Raw genomic sequence first — 16703 nt, forward strand, 5'->3', positions numbered from 1 at the left:
TTTCTATGAGATGGAAAGGACATCATTCTAAATAAAATGTTAAGATAGATAAATAATTAATAATTGCTTAAATAAATACACATGTATTTATTTTTAAATACCTTTTTTGTCCAAATAAGTGGTACAGGAGGAAGTGTGTGAGCCCATCAAACTTCCTGGAAAGTCTTTGTGTCCATGCCCCCTGTGGTAAATAAATGTTTCTAATTGAATGAAAATACTATTTTATGTATTCCTACACTATTGTTCACCTACATGTGTATTTGTAATAGTAGATTGTAACCTATTTATTCCTGTATATATTTCTGTAGTTAATAACTGTGCTGGTGTTAAACAGACCCCTGCACCAACTGGAGGACTGAAGTCAAAACTCAACATCAGCTGATGTTCACCTGTCACTCAAACCCTAGGAGCACAGTATGTCACCTTTATAACTGACGTGTCAGACAGCTGTGCACTGACACCGGCTGAAATCTAACCCTCCTGTCTGTGATTTAAAGTCCGGGACTGGGTAAACTGAACTTTCATTCATCCATCCATCCATCCATCTACTTGCTGAATCTAAAAACCCTTACAAAGACACAGAGGTTACAATCTTATCTTTTATTACAAACAAAAAAATTCATTCACATCTTTCAAGAAACCCCTGTGTGTGTGTGTGTGTGTGTGTGTGTGTGTGTGTGTGTGTGTGTGTGTGTGTGTGTGTGTGTGTGTGTCTGTGTGTCTGTGTGTGTCTGTGTGTCTGTGTGTCTGTGTGTGTGTGTGCAGACTGTCTAATAGCTCTTGGTGGTCTCGTATGATTCTGGGAAGGGGAGGCTGACTTGACCACTCCCTGCCACCAGAGGCAGGATCCCAGCGTTGGGAACCACGTTCCATGACAGCGACAGAGTGATGTTCTTGTTGGCCCTGCAGACGACACACACACACACACACACACACACACACACACACACACACACACACACACACACACACACACACACACACACACACACACACACACACACACACACACACACACACACAGTAAAGTATCTGACGTTAATCCACAGTACACACTGTCTGAGCTTTGAAATGTTAGGGCATGCATCAGACAGAGTTGAGTTGCAATACAGGAGATGCTTTAGTGACTAACCCAGTGGTTCCCAAAGTGTGGGTCTCGACCCCCTATTGCAGGGGGGTCGCGGGGGAGGGGTACGGTTTGCGTGAACTGCAGAACCGCGTCTGTTGTTAAGGTGGCACGTAATACAGTTGTTTAGTCTACATGCCACCATGAGCCTATACCACCTTAACTAACGGACCACTCACCCTGGGGTGCGTTTCCCAAAAACTTTTTGATAACAGTAGCCATGCGTGAGTCTGAGAACTGAACATTTTAAAATGGAAAAGTTTTTAACAGCGGGTCCAATCAAGCGTAAGCCTACTTTACAGTACGAGCCATCAAGCACTCCGACTCAGAAAAAGACGAGGAGATATGACGAGGTGTACATTGGGCTGGGCTTCACTAGTACGCTGGTAGGTGGTGAGGAAAGACCGCAGTGTGTTCTATGTTTAAGAGTGCTAGCCGCTGACAGTCTAAAACCCAGCAAGCTTAAACGTCACCTGGAGACCACACACCCTGAGCATAAAGACAAGCCGGCTGATTTCTTTCAGAGAAAATTAAATAACTGTCGTATCCAACAGACTAGTTTCGTAAAATCTGCGTCTGTCCCTGCCAATGCTCAGCTTGCCTCCTATAAAGTGGCCTACCGTGTCGCACAGTGCAAAAAACCACACTCAATAGCTGAGGAACTGATACTGCCCTGTGCTATCGATATGGTTGCCACTATGATTGACGAGGCAACAGCAAACAAGTTAAAAGTGATTCCTCTCTCTAACAACACTGTTGGGAGACGCATACTTGATATGTCAAGTGACATAGCGGAGCAGGTCAACGATATGGTGCGTGCAAGCACCCGGTTTGCTCTGCAGGTGGATGAAGCCACCGACAGCAACAAGGACTGTTTATTAATCACATACGTCCGATTCATTGCTGCAGGGGACATGAAAGAGGACCTGTTGTTCTGCAAAAAACTTAAAACGCGAGCCACTGCTGATGAACTTTTCAAAGTAATTGACACTTACTTGCAAGAGGCCAATCTGAAGTGGGAGGGTTGTGTTGGGGTGTGTACAGATGGGGCTCAGGCAATGGCTGGGAAGCACAACGGGCTCCAAGCGCTCATAAAGCGTGTGTCGCCCAACGTTCATTGGACTCACTGTATGATCCATCGAGAAGCGTTGGCTTCTAAACAGCTGAGTCCCGAATTGAACGAGGTGATGACGGACGTCATTGCCACAGTGAACTACATCAAAACGCGCCCTGTTAAGGCCCGACTTTTCTCTGCGCTATGCGAGGAAATGGGATCCAATCACACAGCTGTTTTGTTTCACAGCGAAGCGCGATGGTTGTCACGTGGGAAGGTTCTGTCCAGGGTATTTGAGCTGCGGGAGGAAATTCGGATTTTTTTGGAGGAGGAGGGTCATGACCTCGCGGTTAATTACAGTGATGAAAATGTTCTTACGAAAGTTGCCTACCTCAGTGACATGTTCCAGAAATTAAATGAACTAAATCTGCAGATGCAAGGAACCAACACCCACCTTCCGCATCTTGCAGATAAAATAAAATCATTTTCAAGGAAATTGGAAATGTGGGAGCGGAAAATTGGGGAGGGAAACATAGACTCATTTCAGAACCTTCATGCTTTTCTTGAATCCAACAACATTCAGAACACAATCGTGCCTTGTATGAGAGCACACAACATTTTCAGAGGTATTTTTCAGTGAAGGATTCAGCACAATATGACTGGATCCTAGACCCCTTCACTGCAGCCGCACCTACTGACTTCAGCACTGCTGAAGAGGAGCAGTTCATTGATATCACATCAGACTCCACACTGAAACTGCAGTTTCAGGCCAAGTTACTGACTGCATTTTGGATTGGGGTGGAGGAGGACTACCCACTATTGGGTGGAAAGGCAATGGCAGTATTACTCCCTTTTGCCACGTCTTATCTTTGTGAGGTGGGCTTTTCTGCAGTGGCCTCCATAAAGACCAAATACAGGTCAAAGCTGGACATTGAGAATGAACTGAGGGTGGCCATCTCACAGTTGCCACCACGATTTGAAAAGATCTGCAGTTCAAAGCAAGCCCACACTAGTCACTGAGATGTATGAAATATTTTATGAAAAAACAAATCTGGGGTATTTTTTCAAGTTCAGTGCAGATGTTAAAAAGATGAAATAGGTTCAAAGTTGTACAATTTAAAAGTAAATGTAAGTTACTTTTTTTGTTATTTTGTCACTCAAGAAGAGAAGTTGCAGTTGCAAAGTTGTTAAAACAGTGCTGTTGCACAAAACACAGAATAAATGTTATTTTGAAGTGTCTTGTAATGGTGATTATGCCCTTATTGTTTATTTGTACTGTTTGCGTGAATTTCAAAATACATTTTCAAGAAACTAAAAGTTTCGGTGTTTAGGGGGGGCTCCAAAATATGTTTAGGTCTTAAAGGGGGTCCCAGCAGAAAAAGTTTGGCAACCACTGGACTAACCCATACTGGGGGCCTCTGCATTTCTGGTTATGATTATTTATCTTTCATGAGTATATTTGGAAGTGTTTAGATCCCACTCCCTAATATTCAAAATATGATTTTGTCACGCCTGTAAGAGCCAATTAAGCACACAGTCATATTTGGGGGAAATGTTTATGTTGGCTTGACATATTACATGGTGCTAAATTTCATTTATACTATTATTTTTGTATAGTTTCGTATACAGTGATATAGGTGGATTATGCTAAGGTTATGTTTCTGTTTACTACTTTTTGATGTAAAATGCTAGGTTTCCTATTTCCAACATGGTATTAGGGCCTTGAACGCAGCTTTCAGGACACATGGGAAAAAAGAGTTTTAGGAGCTATGCTAGGCTAGTTGGATGCTGGAAGTCTGCAAGATAGGATCGCAACAAGTTTTTGACCGTGTTTACTGCTACGTGTTATATCAAACTTCAAGTCGGTATTGGACCGAACGAGATGTATTTGTGGATGAAAATCACCTGCGGTGACGCTGTGTTTTATTTTGAATAAACCCTCGTTCAAGTTTACCTGCCTCCCGTGACTACATTGGGTCTTCACAAAAGGTCAGAACCAAGATGCATTGCAGACTAAGTGGCCTAGGAACTTTGGACAATATTAAAACGGCCACTACAATAAGTCAAAAACTTCCGATAAGGACGGACTGTGTGGGGATAACGTCGTCGAGGGAGCCGACTAATTACTGGAATCGTCGGAACGCGCACATGGCTGTACAGGAGCTACCGCAGAAACCAAAGGACAATTTGGATTATTTAGTGCTTAAAGGACATTGACTGTAAGCCTCAACCATACCCTTCATGCTCAACTGTTGGAATATTAATTACTGGTCATATCAACCGTCAAAGAGGTAATTCTGCGAGTGAATTGGACCTGGATAAGTCATGTCTGAGGAAAATGACCCCGGCAGCGCAGCTACGGATGACGCCCACAAGAGGGCAGTCAAACCAACAGAAAAGTCCGCGGAGGAGCGGTTGCATCACTTCATCAATGCAAGGAGAGGTAAATTAAGGCAACTAACTGCAAAATCAAACGAAATGGAGCAGTTAATGGACAATGGTTGTAACTTAGAGGAAGTTAAATCAAGGATCAAAGTTTTCAAAACCACCTTTGAGGAGTTTAAAGAATGTAACTGTTCAGTTACACTTCATCTTAAGGAAGATGAAAAGGTTGCAGACCAAGACAGCTGGTTTAAACCTAAAACAGAGAAGTTACAGGACTTTATTCGAACAACTGATATGTGGATTAAGGATGCTGAACTTTGCAAAGAAAAGTCTAGAGCAGCGGTTCCCAAACTTTTTTTGCGGCGCACCCCCTTCTATGTCCCAACCGGGTTGACGCATCCCCCAAAAAAACGCAACAAAAAAAAACGCAACAAAGCTTTGTTTTATCGCCATATAAAGACTCATTTTCAATCATGCGCAAATAACCAGAACAAGCATGATAACAACATCAACAAAGTTTCAATATAATGCAACAAAGTTACCTTCCACTTTTAAGAGGATGAGTGACAGACACAGGCTCAGTAACAGAAAGCAATTTTGACATAAATGTTAATATTTCAGCCGCGTAAAAGAAAAATTGCAGCAATATTAAATGACCGTGGAGCTGACATCAACATCATCATAACACAACGGTTATGGGGATTACAACGACAGTACATTGAATTCAATTGCAATTAAGTTACAAACGATCCACAACATTAAAGAGCATGGGCTCAGAAACAGATAAAATACTAGTGTAGCCAGGATGTGTCTTCAGACATGGCATCAATGCGGCGCGACAGTGTTATTGGACACAGGAATCATGTCCAACTTTTGTGCCTCTTTCTCTCCAATCATACACTCCACCATCTCTTTGGCCGCTGGCAAACACACATCTTCGGCAATTGTGTGCAGCAGCCCCTTTCTCCCTACTCTGTAACTGAGCAGATATGAAGCCCGTAATGCGTCTTTCGTAGACCCAACGCATGAATGAAACTGCATTTGTTTTTGGCTTTTCTGCAACTCCTCCAACTTTGTTTAAAAAAATGTGAGGGGCTTTTGATTTATATTGCCATGTTTCGTGTGCAGGTGACGACAGAGATAAGAAGGCTTCAGACAGCTGTTTGCTAGAACCTCACTGCACACCACGCACTGAGGCTTTGGGCAATCTGTATCGCCGATCCAAGTGAAGCCCAGGCCCAGATAATTTTCATCATATTTTCTTATTTTTTTCCCCGTCTGGTGTTCACCCTCATCACCTCTTTTTTGCCATCTCCTTCCCTCCTCTTCGGTTTCCTCTGGCGCATCATTTTCTGATTCCCGCTCATTTTCTTCTCTCGGATTCGTTCCTATTCTCTCCGTCTCTGTTGCCTCCAAATCCTCACTCTCTCTTGGTCCCTCTCCTCCTTCATGACTAACAATTTTGTCATGAGACGTCCCACTTGACAGTTTCCCTGATTTCAGCCAGTTAATCATATTTGAAAGAATGAATGAAACGAGTTGGCGCGCATATATAGCCTACAGTGAAACGTAGAAGAAGACAGTGGCTGTCTTCTTCTACGTTTCTATCAAAAACTAATAAATTATTGTTTTTTGATTTATAATAAAAGGGATTACAAAGGAAATGTTTATTGTTCCTGTTTTTTATTGTAGCCTATGGAATATTTTTACACCAGACCACCATTACATTTTTCATCTCGCGCACCCCCTGGTGGCAGCTCGCGCGCACCACACTTTGGGAATCCCTGGTCTAGAGCATGTGACGATGAGGTCACCCATATGGACAGTGTATCTGTGGTGACAAGTTCTAGTAGATCTGGCAGTGGACGCACCAGCTCATCATCTGCATCATCTACATCTGCTGCACGCTTAAGGGAAGAAGCAAAGCGAGCAGCTCTGGAGGTCAAGGCAGCTACGCTTAAGCAGAAGCAGGCCTTAGCATTAAAGGAGGCACAGCTACAAGCTGAGAAAGAGGACTTGGAAATTAATACTGCCTTAGCGGTGGCTAATGCTAAAATAAAAATGTATGAAGTATATGATGCCCAAGAAAAGGGTGATGCAATGAACAAGTATGTGGATGCTGCACACACACTAGGCACTCCTGTAAAGAAGGAAGACATCCAAGAACGAGTAGGATATGGACATTCACTCAACACACACAGGCATGAAAACACCCCCAGATAGGTCATTCACAGCATTTGGCGCTAGACCTAAAATATCAAAGACAGAAGATTCAGGTGCAACAGTCATTGGGGTTCCTCAGCAACAAAGTGACACTGCAAAGGACATCTACAAAGTCATGAAACAGCAGAATGACATCACAGAGATGCTCGTGAAACATCAACAGTTGGCCCGTCTGCCACAGCGAGATATTCCTGTTTTTTGTGGTGACCCACTTGACTTTAGGTCGTTCCTCAAAGCCTTTGAGCACACAGTGGACTCCAGAACAGACAATAGTGCAGATAAGCTGTACTTTTTGGAACAATATACAAGAGGGGAGCCACGAGACCTTGTCAAAAGCTGTCAGCATATGCCTCCAAGTCGTGGTTTCCAGAAAGCCATGCACCTTTTGGAAGATCGCTATGGCAACGCACTGAAAATTGCTACTGCACTAATGGACAGAGTTTTCAAGTGGCCGCAGATCAAATCTGAGGACGCACTGGCACTCAACAACTTTTCCCTCTTCCTTTTAAGTTGCCGTAATGCCTTGGAAGATGTGGACTACATGGACGAGTTGGATAATGCAACAAATATGAGAGTTATCATCTCAAAGTTGTCCTATAAATTCAGGGAAAGGTGGAGATCACTGGCCTTTGAGATCCAGGAAAAGTACCAAAGGAGAGTCAGATTCACAGACCTGGTCGACTTTGTGGATAGACAGGCAAAGATCATCGCAGACCCTCTCTTTGGAGACTTACTGGGCTCTACAGCCGAAACAAAGGAAAGGAAAGTGTCTCAGATGGAAAGAAAGGCCAAGAATGAAAGGATTAAAGGAAGCAGCTTTGCTACTAAAGTGGCCACATCGAAACAGGATGAAAATGACAAGGCAAAGACAGTGGTTAACAGGACGTCAAACAATGTTGCCTTAAATAAGCCATGTTTGTTCTGCAAAGGAAATCACACACTAGTGGAGTGCCACTAGATTGCAGAAATACCTCACAAAGACAAGCTAGACTTCATAAGGAAGGCTGCTCTCTGTTTTGGATGCCTATTTAAAGGGCACATAAGTAAGGACTGTAAAAGGAAAATGACATGCCAAACATGTTCAGAAAAACACCCAAGCATGTTACACATCCACAGAAAGGAGGATGTTTCCAAGCAGGCAGGTGCAGAAAGGCTTCAGGAGAACAGGTCAGACCAGACAGTAGTTTCCAGTGCTTTGGTAAGCCTAAATCAGGAGGCAACTACCTGTGAAGGGGCTGGAGATAAGTGTGTTCTTGCTGTTCTTCCGGTCTTCATCAAAGCAAAGAAAGGCAACAAAATTGTGGAAACTTACGCCTTCGTGGACCCCGGGAGCTCAGCAACGTTTTGCACAGACTCTTTAGCAAGGCAGCTGAATCTTCAGGGGAAAGGAACTGAACTTGTCTTGACTACAATGAGCTCAACTAAACAAGTGAAAAGTTGCCTTCTCAGAGACTTGGGAGGTCAGTGGACTTGAGGAAGATAACTTCATCAGCCTGCAAAAAGTTTTCACCCAAAGGAGCATCCCAGTAACAAAGGAGCACATTCCCCTTCAGAAGGACATTGAAAAATGGCCGCACCTTCAGGAAGTGAAACTGCCATACATTGCTGCTGAAACAGGGCTCCTTATTGGTAACGATGTGCATGAGGCATTGGAGCCATGGAAAGTCATACACAGCCAAAACAACGGCCCATATGCTGTGAAGACAGTTCTTGGCTGGACTGTTAATGGCCCACTTAAAGAACACATACACAGTGGGTTTGAGGACAATGAGCAGTATCAAGTCTCAGTCAATCGGATAGCAATGGAACCAGTGGAAAAACTGCTCATACAGCAGTACAATGCCGACTTTCCTGAGCATGGCTGCAGTGAAAAACTGGAAATGTCACACAAGAAGACAAAAGGTTTATCAGCTCTGTGTCCAGCTTAGGGCTGTTCGATTAATCGATTTTAAATCGTAATTGCGATTATGTATTTAGAACGATGTTAAAACGTGAAACTCGTAAAATCGATTTTTCACTTTAACTAACTTCTACGCTACAGTCCCCGTTCATTTGTCTGGGCTGCGCCAGATACATTTTTGGCTGCACTGGTTTGCCTTACTTACTTCCGCCTCTGACCTCCCCATGGCGCTCTTTCTAGTTCCTACACATTTGTAAACAAACATGTCGGCGTTGGAGTTAGTGGATAGAAAGAAGAGCAAGTCCGTTGTATGGAAGTGGTTCGCCTTTGACGCTTCGGATGAAGAGCAAAGTACTCCGCTTTGTAAACTCTGTCGGAAGTCAGTGGCAGTTAAAAACAGCACAACGAATTTATTTCAACACCTCCAAAAAAACCACCCATCGGAATGGCAGCAGTGTGTTGCAGAGCGGACTGCACAAGGGCACGCGGATGCGGCTACACCACCACCCCAACCAAAGCAAGTTACTCTGTCAGCTTCATTTTCGCGTGGTGTACCGTACGATAGGACTGACAGGAGGTGGAAATCTATTACGGATGCAGTCGCGTTCCACATCGCAACAGACATGGTCCCAATATATACGGTAGAAAAGGCTGGCTTCCAACATTTGCTTAATACGCTGGATCCCCGCTACAAGCTACCAGGGCGAAAACATTTTGGCGAAGTTGTCTTGCCCCGTCTGTACAACACAACTCGTTCGAAAGTGACAAAGAGGCTGGAAGACGACAGTTCTTTTCCGCTACTACTGACTTGTGGTCCAGTCGCACTATGCAACCATACCTGAGTTTGACAGTGCACTTTATCACCGACGATTGGTGTCTTGAAAATGCCTGCCTACAAACGTCTTTCTTCCCAAGCGACCACACGGGTGAAGAAATCGCCCAGGGGTTGAGAGATGGACTGGAGTCCTGGAATCTGAGTGAAGACCACCTCGTTATCTGGGGAGAGTTATGTGACTGTCTCTATCATCAAACCAACACTCAGCATGTTCAGAAGCAGTCTTCTCAAACCAGAAGACGAAGACACTGAGCTCACCAAAAAAATCAAAGAAAACATCCTGCATTACATGACTGAAAAATACAGTGACCCAGACAAAGACGAACTCTTGGACATAGCCTCGCTGATGGATCCCAGGTTCCGCACGACATACATCAATCCTACCAGGGTGGAATACATTAAGGAGAGAGCTGTCACAGAGCTGCTGTCTTTGATGCCCACTGAGCCTGGCACTGCTGTGCCGGTGCGCCAGGAAGAAGAAGAAGTAGCTGCAGCTGAGCCTGGTCCTGTGCTGAAGAAGCGGAGGAGCTTGTAAAGTTTCTTCCAGAAGAAAACGCCCGCTCCCTCCTCCTTGTCAAAGGCAGACAGAATTAGAACTGAGCTGGCAACCTACCTGTTGATCTCTGAGATAAGTGAGGATGCTGATCCACTTCAGTGGTGGAAGAAACACGAAGAAAATTTCCCAAGGCTCTGCAAGTTAGCCAGGAAATACCTCTCAATACCTGCGACAAGTGCCCCATCGGAGAGGCTCTTTAGTGTTGGAGGGGGCGTTGTAACATGCCACCCGGCGTCCCTCAAGCCAGATGCCGTAGACCGGCTTGTGTTCCTTGCAAAAAACTTGCAAATGTGAATAACAAATGTAATGACTGACATTACACACCTCTACCTCCTTCATGGGTTACATTATTATTTAGCATGCAAAGACCCAGTTTAGTTTAATTAGTAAATGTCTTGTTTTATTTAATATGTTTGCAAGTGCTGATTTGCTGATTTGTTTTTCTCTCAGAGATAAAACTTATATTTTTTCAAACTTTATTTAGTTTACAAATTTTTTTGGTTTTTATTTATTTTTGGTTTAATAAGAGCAAAGTTTGCACTTAAAGCCCAATGGGGCAAATGTTCAATAAAAAAGCAGCATATTTGAAATAATTTCTTTGCCTTTTGTCATTTCACAAAATAATCGTAATCGTAATCGAAAATCGGATTTGGAGAGAAGAAAATCGAGATTTCATTTTTGGGCAAAATCGAACAGCCCTAATTGGAACACGAGTCAGAACCAAGATACATTGCAGACTAAGTGGCCTAGGAACTTTGGACAATATTAAAACGGCCACTACAACGCCCTTCTCCCAGGCAGGCCCAGCCCTGACCAATGGGCCGCCCTAGGCAAGACTGAGGACGAGGACAGTGAGGGGCAGGACTTTGACCCCGAGGAGGAGGACATGGACATGCTAGAAGATGAAGAGGAAGATGAGGACGAGGAAGGGCGTTGGAATTCCGACCCAGAACCCCCAGTGCTCCTGGTGTCAGATCTGAACGATGACCTGCTGAGCGCCTCCTACCTGACGGTCACCCTGCAGCGGTCCCACAGGGCCAAGAGACACGCAGGTGAGACCCCCCCCCCCCCCGCAAGCACTCCACCTTACGGGGCTAGTTCACCTGTGCCCAGGGCCGGTCCTGCTTCCAGGCCTGTCAAAGATGTGTCAGTTTAATCTGGAAGGAGTTCATATATGGAAGGTTGATGACGTATTTAATCATAAAGGATTTGAGACATTCGCAGATAGACAAATAACTACTAGCTTATTTATTCATAAGAGGCTGATAAATGGACTGAAAGGCTGGCTCGATCCACTCCACACCGGAATGATGTTCCATTAATTCCTGTGAAATGTAAGGTAACTAACAGAGAATTAATAAAGGCTTCCCCGTTACTGCACATTGAACGCTCTGTGGTCACACCGCTGAGCACCTGACACTGAAGTGTTGTCTGCCTTCAAAAATACATCGTGTGTGAGTCTGTGGGAGTGTGTCTCACCTAAGTCCATTCCCATCGTCAAAGAAGAAGTATTTGGACTTCATGTCTCTGAGCTTCAGTTTGGTGTTTTCACCTCGAAGGATGATCTTATCCCACAAAACCACCTGGTTCAGAGCCTGACACACACACACACACACACACACACACACACACACACACACAAATTAATCACAAGATGAACATCAACATTTACATTAGAAGCTTTATAAAAAGGTAGAATATGGGGCATCATACATTATAAGTTTACCTACTGTCATCAAAGCCACGGTCCCAAACAGGCATTTCACTTTGTGGATTAATGCTGAACATTTTATAATGCCTCATATATTGTATCTGTCAACATGCAGAGCCACTTCAACACTAATCCCAGCATCAGAAGTATAAGTATGTGTGTGTGTGTGTGTGTCTTACATTGCTCTTTGTGGCGTACTCAGCAGACAGGTAGAGGAAGAGCTGTTTGACGTTCCAGTCGAAGATTGGCTGCAGATGTGGGAGGAGTTAAGGAAGCAGAGACCTGTTTATAAAAATAGAACTGTATTGCGCGCCACCCTTTTTTGTACACAGTAATTTCCTTACTATTTACTAGCAACACGTGTTTAGACAAGCTCACATATTGTGAAAAAAATCACAACGTGTGGAAGTCCTGGGGCCTCATTTATAAACGTGGCGCCCAAAAGATGGCGTACACCAATCTCTAAGCAATCTTTGCGATTTATAAAAAACAAACTTGAAGGGAAATGTGCCGTCCTCCACGGACACTCTGACCCATGTGTAGGCACAGAAACGGGAGTGATGAGAAACTGCGACACCGTTAGCAGAAGGAAGAATGGAGGGAAACATATGAAATAATACCCTGAATCGAAATATTACCTCTCGTATCAGTGTACACAAAAACATAACTTTGACAAATACATAAATACGGATATGTTATTGACCCCCCCCCCTGAATATGTTCTCTTACATGTTATAAAATGTATTCTCATAAATGATGCGGTAAACAGAAAGACAGAATTACGTTTAAACTGACCCCGTTTTGGTTACGAGTGCATGGTTTTACTATATACAGTAATTAGGTTTGAAAATGTGTTTAAATTGTTAAGCATTTTAGAACTTTGGTTGATAGAGTTGCTGCTGGGGGGGTGAGACGCACAGGGTGCAGTGGAGACGCTGCGCACAGCTGATCGACAGCCGGAACACAAACCACCAAATAAACTGAAATCTCTTTTGTAAACAAAGTCCCAACTGTTTGTACAAGTCCAGCTAGATTGTACTTGGTTTACTATCATTTCTAAAAAGGAAAGAAGAGTACGTTACATCTGAGTGCCAGACGCAGGTGTAACCCCCCTCTCCCTCCCAGTCAAGACTCTGTAGGGATTCCCCGATCATTTCTGACAGCGTCTTATCAAGGGGGGGTGCGTCCCTGTCCCCGGCCTTTGGCACACACACTCTGCCTGTGTGAGCGTATATAGTGTATAGTGTCATTAACTTTTTTGGACTGCATATTTATTTATTTTGGTGACGATCGGACTTTCTGAGGCAGCAGCGTTCACAGAGTGCTCCACGTGCTGCAGCTCTTTGTTATCTTAAAACTGCGTCCACCAAACAACATGATTAACTTGTCTACACCCCACCAACAAGAACCAAAACCTAACTCGGTGTGAAATGGGTTTTTTTTAGCTGTTCTGTCAGCATTTCCTGCGATCGTCATCAGGCAGTAAGTCTAAATTAATATTCATACGGGGCGTTTCTTTGACTATTTATGGGCAAATATGGGCGTTACGTGAAGTCCGCAAAAGCTGCGCCGCATTTGGAGTTGATTGTGATTTATAAAGGAAAACCGGCATAGGAGGTGCGCAGTGTTTTATAAATCGGAATATTTTTTTGTGTATTTACTTGCTTTGTCCTATGTACGTTACCTTCCCACGTGAATCCTATGCAAAGCTATATAAATGAGGCCCCTGGTGTTCCCTTTTTAGTGACATGCATTATATAATGTCACTAAAAAGGACTCGAAGCTGGCCAACATGAGGCTGCTGCCTGTAACTACAATCAGATGCCTTCCTCTTGTTCAGTTCATCTGATTCTGGTTGCAACGTTCCAAAGGATATCCGATGAGAGGTCAAAGGTGAGGAAACCCAGATCACTGCGCTCCCTGGGTCCTGTGAAGTCATCAACGTTCTTCCTGTTGAACACAGAGCAGGGGATGAGAGGGAGGAGCTAACACGGCCAGAAAGAGGTTCCTTTAGAATGAGTGCAATACGCTTGCATAAAAATTGTGTTTGGTTTTTAAACAGCTTGATCCCTCAAGGACTAATTTATCTTTTTGAGATATTTCAAAAACTACTTAAAATGATTCAATTCTGACTTGTATTTACTAATCTGATAACAATTGTTAAATGACTGAGCTGATGCTGGATTTCTGACTGCACCTGAGTGATTTAAATTCAATAGCAAGATTAACCCTTAAATGGTTTCTGTATCCTGGGGGTACAGTCATTTGACAGCTGTGTCCATGTGTGCAGTAACAGTGTATTATAGGTGAAACATGGGTGTAATAGCAGTGTGTAAATGTGTTATTATAGTGTAATTAAGGGCAAATATTGGCTTTACATGATTGTAATATTGGTCTAATAACAGTGTTAAATGGGTGTAGTAACAGTATTGGTATAATTAAAGTGTATTCATGTGTAATATGGGCGTAATAACATCTTAATAAGGGTGTAATGTAGAAAATAGCAATCAATTAATTTTCCAAAATATGTATGTGATTGCCCAGTTACGAGTTGAGATGTTCAGTAAAGCAGCTGATCTCTGCTTCATTACTGTAAGCATGAATGGCTTGTTTGACTTCCTGCTAACGTTACAGCCGTGTGACTACAGCGACCGGCTTGCAGCTTCTGGAACCCCCCAGCATCTGTGGTCTTTGTTCGGGTATAATTCAACATTAAGAGCGTTATAGCATCAGTAATAAATGATGCAAAGCTGTACTATATTATAGTAAGGCAGAATTAATGCTAACAGCTGTTACACATGATAGTAGACGGAGGACCTTACAGCATGACTTTAGAGACGTGGATGTCCACAGGAACCCGTCTGTCTTTGAATGCTGTCGTGACGAAACAGCCAAAAGTTAAGGCCGCCATGACGCTCAGCGAGAAGGCGAACAAAGAGTTAGCCCTCGAAAGAACCGTATTCATCTTTAAAAAGCAGCTTCGACTACCGGAAACGTTAAGAATAAGAGTATTGAAAGAGAGGCTTATCACGCAGGCTGTCCGAGCTTGCTAGCTGCTGTGTAAAAACCGGAAATGTCAAGTGTCATGGAATGAAAACGTACTTCTTTTTCATGGTTTTCAAAATAAAACCACTTCGTGTTTGTCTCATGTTGGTTGTCTTCACAGATCATCGTTTTGGGTGTTTTGTTTGATGGAAAGGAATGATAAATGAAAGGGGTGATTTTGTATCAAAATACCATCTTTCGGAACATTATATTTTAAGTGTATACATACACGCAGGCAAAGACATGATAGCTCTTCACACTCATGTGTGAAACATGAAATGTAATCCTAATGTTTAAATTTAACAGGCTGACAACAATATGCAACACAATTTACAAACAACAATTGGACGCGCAGCTTGAAATAAGTAGGAGAATTCTGTATTCAAAATGTGTAATAACTTATTGCGGTGGAAACACTGCTGACGTACTTCCGCTGTTGTGTTACCTTAAGCAAACTTGACATAACAATAGAGTGAAGCGATGAGTAGCCTAAGCGGAAGTAGTGTGCTCTTTTTTCAAAAACGTTATTCATTATCAATTGTCATACACATTCTAATTATACATCCATGGTTATACATCCATCGTATATCTCCACAAAAAAAATGTTTATCCGGTTTAACTATTTAAAATGTTAGTGTTTCAATAAAATTAGCATTTTATAAATGTTCTAATCTGCTGAGAGCATTTCTCCCAAAAAATAAATCAATATTGTCATTCAGATAATGTATTTATAATAAAAAGATGCATTGGTTTAGGACCTCAAATAATGCAAAGAATCCAAGTTAATATACATTATTTAACACCATAATACTATCCATCTGTCTATATCTATATGAACCCAGAGGTTTTCACTGTAATGGGGTTCAGGTCTGGAGATGTGCTAGGCATCCATCCAAACATTCACTGACCTGTGCTGGAAAGTAACTAATTACATTTGAGGTTCTTGTACTTTAGTTTTTTCACTACTTTAAACTCTAATATATTTGAGAAGCACATTTCATACTTTTTCCTCCACTTTATTCATTTTACAGATGTATTAATTAGTTACTTCCTACAATTCAGATTTGGACACACAATACTTAGGAAAAACTTTTAAAATATGATTATTTAGTATTACATTAAAGTTAATAAAACCATGAGGGTGTTAACCGAAAATTAATTGGCAGCAATTATTTTGTGATATATTAAAATTCAAGCTTCTTAAAAGTGAATATTTTTCCTTCCCAATCGTACTCTAATACTTTTCTCTAAGTGCCATTCTTGATGCAGTACTTTTATATAAAATTGAGCATTTTTACAGTGTGGTAACAGTACTTTCCTCAAGTAAAGAATCGGAATACCTTTTCAACCACTGCCTGCTGGAGAAACCAGACATCATTGTGTTCTTCACAAACACGAAACTACCAGTCTTTCTGAAGCCGTCCAGATCCTCACTAATCCTCCAACATTTCTCCATCAGTCCATCAGTCAATTGTTTCAAGGCGCTGTAGCTTGTAAGCCTCTTTTCTGCTAGTGTTGTGTTTTTTCCCCCTCTACTTCCCCTTTGCTGTTGAACATAGTCTGTGTGTCTTACTTGTAAGGTTGCAGTTTGCAGGCTTGACCATGTATGTGGATGATTGTGGCCGTTTGATGAGATGTCCATCTTCTATCTCCTAATTCAGGTTCTTAAACAAGGCCCTGTCTGCTGGGAAGGGCTGTGTGTGTTTCGTTAGTTTAAAGAGCTCCAAATGAAACCCAAATTAAACTGGAGGACTCTGATGCGGGCAGGCAGACTGTGGCTGACCCCTCCCAGCCTGGACACTGTTTACCCCGCTCCCCTCTGGCAGGGGGCTGCGCTCCAGCAGGACCAAAACCTCTCCACCTGAACA

General features: G+C 42.8%; 1 protein-coding gene across 1 annotated transcript; it reads right to left on the minus strand.

Annotated features, from left to right (window-relative positions):
- Window positions 1–585: 585 nt before the first annotated feature.
- On the minus strand, window positions 586–14872 carry spcs3 (signal peptidase complex subunit 3). Its single transcript, XM_063884225.1, has 5 exons — window positions 14613–14872; window positions 13665–13740; window positions 11970–12044; window positions 11559–11674; window positions 586–903 (listed from the first exon to the last, which is right to left on the minus strand). Exons 1-5 carry the CDS (start codon window positions 14753–14755, stop codon window positions 771–773), a joined length of 543 nt encoding a protein of 180 aa, XP_063740295.1. The 5' UTR covers window positions 14756–14872; the 3' UTR covers window positions 586–770.
- Window positions 14873–16703: the final 1831 nt, after the last annotated feature.

Source organism: Eleginops maclovinus, chromosome 5 (genome assembly GCF_036324505.1).
Source record: "Eleginops maclovinus isolate JMC-PN-2008 ecotype Puerto Natales chromosome 5, JC_Emac_rtc_rv5, whole genome shotgun sequence".
NCBI classification, from domain to species: Eukaryota; Metazoa; Chordata; class Actinopteri; order Perciformes; family Eleginopidae; genus Eleginops; species Eleginops maclovinus.